This window comes from Epinephelus moara, chromosome 10, assembly GCF_006386435.1.
Source record: "Epinephelus moara isolate mb chromosome 10, YSFRI_EMoa_1.0, whole genome shotgun sequence".
Taxonomy (NCBI): domain Eukaryota; kingdom Metazoa; phylum Chordata; class Actinopteri; order Perciformes; family Serranidae; genus Epinephelus; species Epinephelus moara.
In genome coordinates, this window is record NC_065515.1 from 24741493 (window position 1) to 24747642 (window position 6150).

Consider the following 6150-nt stretch of genomic DNA (forward strand, 5'->3'; position numbering starts at 1 on the left):
TTTACATGAATTGAATTTTAGAGGTCAGGGTTGGGGACAGCTACTTCCCAATAGAAAGTACCCTATAAATGGTGATTTTGTATATATTTAGCTTATCACTTTCTCATTTAATGTCCTGGGTTTAAATAGGCCATAACATAATCTTTGTAAATATCTATATCTGATTACTCAATTTTATTATTTTTGTTGTTTTTTTTGGTAAGGGACAGCACTTTGCACACAATCGGTAGAATGCCCCATATATTAACAGACTTTTTGGCTTTTCTTTGTAGTAATCTTATTTTGTGTTTTATATTGCTTGTTTTAGCACTATACATTATTATTCTATTTTTTTGTTCTATGTTGTCTGTCTGTAACTTACATTGCTGCCTGTCATGGCTAGGACACTCTTGAGGTTTTTCTGGTTAAATAAAGATTAAAGAAATAAAAATCGGAAGAATGACCATTTAAGGAGCATATAAATACATCATTAGCCTTGGCTGGCAGAGGTCTTGACTCAAGGCTAATTTAACTTTCTCAGTTGTCATCGCTGCAGTACACTGATAAGAGCAAGTGGGAGAGAGGGAAAAGTTGGTCACTCATGAGCACCCAGATGTTTGACAGGCTGACTCAGAACATGCTGCAAACTAAATTGCACACTAATCATTCAATTATCACTAGTCATCAGGTCAAAATTTCAAATTGTCCATATATTGGTTCATGACCAAATACCTGCATAGCTAATGACATTCCCATGAGCCTCAGTTGTGCTCTGTGTTTACTACTAAGTGAATGTTAGCATGCTAACATGCTAAACTAAGATGGGGACCATGGTTAACATTCTACCTGCGGTGCCTTTAGACTCTTAAGCTGTGTACCAAATCCATACTACACACTAACCATCATAGTATACTGTTTTAGCTGTTAGTGTAAAAAATAATTACCATTTAATATATACAATATGTGGAATGTTGGTTGTCGTATTTAGTCAGCATGTGTTTGCTTTGAGTGTACTTTATACATGCTGTTAGTCGAACAGTTCTTCTCTAAAATGTGTGTGTTTGTTAAAGTATCACTTGGCTCAACCTATTTTATCCCTGTGTGACCTTTTTTTTGTTATTCTTGCATCAGATTTTTCTTTCCGTCTGGCTCTCATTTAGTATTGTCTGTGAAAGGCTGTGGAATTCAGTTCATTATTACTTTGCATTTCACGTGTATTACAATAACGACAAGTGAAAGCCCCTCTTATCTGTGTCTGGCATTTTAAACAAGAAACTTTCCCTCAGCGTAACAGGATGTGTTAGTGATTACAGCTGGTCATCCCTTCCTGTATGGACTTCACGCTTGGCACCCGGCCTTTAATTCTAATGAAGTCAATCAGACACCAAGCAAAAGTAAAAAACAAAACAAAAAAAACCCTAGTCTATTTATAATGGGAAGAGTGAGAGAGCAGAGTGTATACCATATCATGAGAATTAAAAACCTGCAGTCAAAAAACACTTTTTTGAGTCAGAAGCAAACACTTAAATGCAGAGTGGTGTATTTGAATTAAGTGGTGGTTGCACAGAAGGGTCAATTATTACATGGTTTTCGTAGTGGAACTGATAAGGCCAACATTTGAAATGAGATGCAAGTCCACACTCTATTTTTTGTCGTCAGACCAGGTGATCTCATAATCACCAAAGGCACTCTTCAGCTTCTCTGCAGATACAGAATGGTCTGCTTTACCATACGCCTGCAAATGAATGAGAGAGCATGCACATTATTACATTCAAAGACTACTGAATATTTTTGTAGTATATTAAAGGTCCAGTGTGTAGGATTTAGGGGGATATATTGGCAGAAAATAAATATAATATTTTCTTTAGTGTATAATCACCTGAAAATAAGAATTGTTGTGTTTTTGTTAGCTTAGAATGAGCAGTTTATATCTATATAGGGAGCAGGTCCTGGTCTATGGCGTCCGCCATGCTGCACCACCGTGTTTCTACAGTAGCTTAGCAGAGACAAACCAAACACTGGTTCTGGATAGGGCAATTCGTGTTAATATAATGGCCCCTGTAATTAGCAACACATCTGTCACTAGCCAAACAGCTTCGGAAAAAACTATTCTTTTTTAACATGAAACTGCTTTATTCAGTTTTTTACCCATTAAAATCCCCACCCCAGATTCATTGATTTTAGAGAGAAGGGGACCTCTAAAGATAATTCAACTCCCGGTGAAAAAAACAAAAACTCCTTAACAATGAACACTGACGAAATCCTAGTCTTTTACTGGTCCTGTCTCAAGCTCATTTCCACAGAAAAGTACGGTACAGTTCAGCTCAGTTTGCTTTTATTCCGTTTCCACTGTGAAAAGTTGTGGATGGTACCAATGGAACCGTTCCGTATCGTACCGTTGTTTGGTCCCCTCTCTGTTGGGGTACCTAGCACACAGATCTGGTACTAAAGGGTGGAGCTGTGAACACTGCAGTCTGTTGATTGGTCAATAGAGGACGGTCACTCTGCTCAGGGCTGAGCTGTGGCTGGTTTTGAGGCTCATGTAACCACTGTTCATACCGTGGAGAGTTTTATTAGTGGACTGTAACTATAAAATGAAAGGATGCTTTGCTGCCTCTTGCAGCAGCTGGAGTCTGAGAAAAAATAACTTAATTCACTGAGACTTTTAAGGTGGACAGTTAATTTGTAATGTTACTCAATGCATGAGGTGACATGACTCCATCAACACAGCTAAAAATTTCACTGTGACCACTTTGACCATCACTTTAGTTTTTATATGACACAGACTTTTAGTAATGAGTGGATCTTCAAGTGTCTATATATATTAATTTCGACCAGGTAATGTGAGCTGCATATATTCTAACTCATTCTGTGGACGATAAATGAGATGCAGCCTTCCGTCTGTCACCGGTGATGAGGAAATACAGTGAGTGCTGGACGGAGCAGTGAGTGACAACAAACCCGCCCACATGTAAGGGTGCCGTGGAAACGCTAGGGTCTAGGTACCATGCCTGAAGGGTTACTTTTGGTTCTAAAGGTACCATATCGAAAGTCTTTGGTGGAAACGAGGCTTTAATGCAATCTGCAGTCCTCACTGCTGGGTGCCACTAAATCCCACACACTGCTCCTTTAATGCTTTTCCAATAAAATTAACTTACAGTTGATTCTCCAAACACCCTTAGTTTTTTCTCTTGGCTGTTGTGCTCTATCTTCCCTCCACCAAGGCATTTGCACTCCATCCCCAAGGCCTCCATAGCAGGATTGACCTTGTCAAATATATGATCTGCAAATAATTGAAATCATTCCATCAGTGAAAAAATACAGTCTGCTTTAGTTACATTAAAATAAAATAAGCAGCAGTTTAAAGCATGTTATTGTTGACTTATATATTTGTTAGCAAGCATTGCATCTGCAGGTCTGTGCAGCTTTTATGCACACTGCACGTTTACAGTGTGCAAAGCAGGAACATGGGTCAAGTAGGTCAGCTCAATCTGCAGCACTAATACAGGTCTTGGTTTGCATGTTGTCTCGAGTTTAACTTGGCACATTTGACGCTTCTCTGCAGCAAACGGCAGTCAACAACTTACTGTGATACTCTGCGCTTTTTGTGCCACGGACTATGTCTGTATGCGCATCGCCATCTTTCACTTTCACTCTGACCAGTATGTATTTGAATGTTCCCTCTGGATCAATCTCCACAACGGGGAGTTTCGCCAGAGCGTCTGCCATTGCGACTGTAGCCTTAGTCAGAGCACCGGAGACTCTCAGACTGCACAGAGGTCTACCGACGACACACAACATGGTGCGCTCTCACAAATGTCTTTATTTAGAGTGGGACTATTTCCTGTCTTAAAGAGACAGGCAACCTGCAACCTGTCAGTACTGTACAGGATTACGCACGCTGGAGACCCCATATGGCGATAAGGGGGAACTGTTTCAGTTAACAGCTCTCAAAACCCAACAATCATGCAGCCAATTTACTATAAAATGGTGTCAGTCCACTGCAGCTTATATTTACCAACCCAGTTTATATCAAAGGGAAGAGATGAGCAATGTGTCTAACGTTGGCAAGCTCATTTTTCCACCCTTTTTCTTTTATCTGTGTGGTTGATTTGTTATTTCCTGTAACCAGAAAAGATTTTCCACTGGTGTCTATCAGAAGGGTCAGAGTTGAAGCTGGTAGTGATGTAGTTGTTGGTTCAGGACCAGTTCCGCAGAAAGAAGGATGGATGCTTCTGCCACAAGTGCTTGAACTTCTGGTTGCCAGTCGGCCTCTTTAATCAGTAATCCGTCCTGCAGCCTTTCATTGGGGCCAAAAAACTGAGAAGTTCATGACATACACACAAACCCCTCCTTTCCTGCTCTATCAGGCCAAATTAGGCAGAGTTGACAGTTGATTTTCTATGTGTTATATGATGAATGCAGTAGGTGTATCATCATTTTCGTAGCAGTCTTTAACAGTAATGTCACAGCTGTGGTAATACTCATATTATGTATGTTTTTATTGCATGATTATTTGCAAGAATAGAGCTGTGGTGAGATCCTAATCATGATCCGAGCACAAATCTGTATCAGCATCTGTTTAGGATATTCTTATCAAAGCTGAAACTGAGTCTCTTCCTTGGGTCTTATTCTGTACGAGTTAATTAAGAAGTTTATATTATCTTTCAAGGGAAGGGGTGGAGGTCAAGAGGTGTCAAGCAACAGTGGCTACTATCCACAGCCGCGGGTCAGAGAGGAAGGATATGAACTGTCACTTCTGGAAACACAGGCAGCCCGCAGGCGCCTCTGCTGCTGCTCCACACACTTCCCGTCTCTGGACACTCATTAAAAATACCAGTAAAATGTTTGCTTGCCGCCATTGCAGTTGATTTGTTTTCCGCTTTCTTCTTTTGATGAGCAAATCCTTTGACATCCTTTGAGCTGTTCCAGTCAATGTATTGTCTGTGGGCACATTCTGGGCTACTGCCAACAGGACTTCACCGGATTGAATCATCATGCACACTCACGAAACTTACGCTTTTCTTTGCTTTCATTTGGTGGCAAAGATTTAAATGATTGATATTGAAATAAAAGGAAAGTGGAAAGTGGAAATTTCTCTGGCACTCTCAGACACTCTAATTAGCTCACAGGATTTTACAGCTTCCAAGACTGCAGTTTCCTTTGCAGTCACCTTTCACTTTAGCATGAGTGCTGTGTTATCGGGCCTTCCCCAGGAAACTTATCACTTTCTTCATGCTTTTTATTTTGTCGTCACTCCTGTACATGTTTGTTAGATTGTCACGTTCTCAGGCACGTTAGTAGGCTACATTACAATACAATAGTGCTTTTTATCCTCACATCTAACTGGGCAACCAGAGTTATTGATTTTAGAGCAGTGGAAACACAAACCAAGATGTTTTTCTAAGTTTTATTTTTCTTTTTATCGATTTTGAGAAAGTTTGTTTTGTGATAATAAACTTACTGTTTATTTGAATGGAGTCTGGTGGGTTTGGTGATAGCAGTATCAACTGTTTCTGGTTGAACAAAGTGGGATCTCACTCTTTCATAAAAAGGTCAACCTCTGTATTGATATTTTCCATAATGTTGTCAGACAACAATCTGAGTCTGTCAGTGGCAAAAACAAGCACTTTTAGTGGACGTATATTGACAGTGCGTATTGGCCCCAGTGGGTGCATTGCAGCCTGTTTTGCAGCTTCCTGCTGCAGCTGTCATACTTAATACTGGGCAATGTTGAAACATGCTGTTCCCATTAGTCACTTAGACACAGAACAGGGGACAATAGGGCACAGGCTGAAAAATGCTGAAGTCACCCTTTAAGTAAAAGTGTTTAATACTCCATAACAAGTGCAGGTACTGCTTTAGGAATTGTAATCAAGTCAAAATGCATCATGTGTTTTGGATGAACATTTAAATCTTAAGAATATCAAACAATTGTAGAAGTCAAATAAATGTAGTATAAAAAGTAAAAAAAAGAAGTGAAAAGTAAAAAAGTTTTTAAAAAAACAAAACAATAATTTCATCTGAAATGTAGTGGAGTAGAAATATAAAGTGGCGTAAAATACTCAAGTAAAGTAGAAATAAAACCCTGTTATTAAATGGAACACCATTTTTCTGTGACAATAATATTGATTTTCGCTCCTAAAACAAAGGAGAGAGGAAAAGAGTCAG

General features: G+C 39.4%; 1 protein-coding gene across 1 annotated transcript; it reads right to left on the reverse strand.

The window, feature by feature from the left end:
* Nucleotides 1–1502: 1502 nt before the first annotated feature.
* On the reverse strand, nucleotides 1503–3811 carry si:dkey-51e6.1 (uncharacterized protein LOC558617 homolog). Its single transcript, XM_050054865.1, has 3 exons — nucleotides 3567–3811; nucleotides 3138–3262; nucleotides 1503–1714 (listed from the first exon to the last, which is right to left on the reverse strand). The coding sequence occupies exons 1-3, from the start codon at nucleotides 3778–3780 to the stop codon at nucleotides 1622–1624; spliced, it is 432 nt and encodes a 143-aa protein (XP_049910822.1). The 5' UTR covers nucleotides 3781–3811; the 3' UTR covers nucleotides 1503–1621.
* Between the last annotated feature and the right edge of the window lie 2339 nt (nucleotides 3812–6150).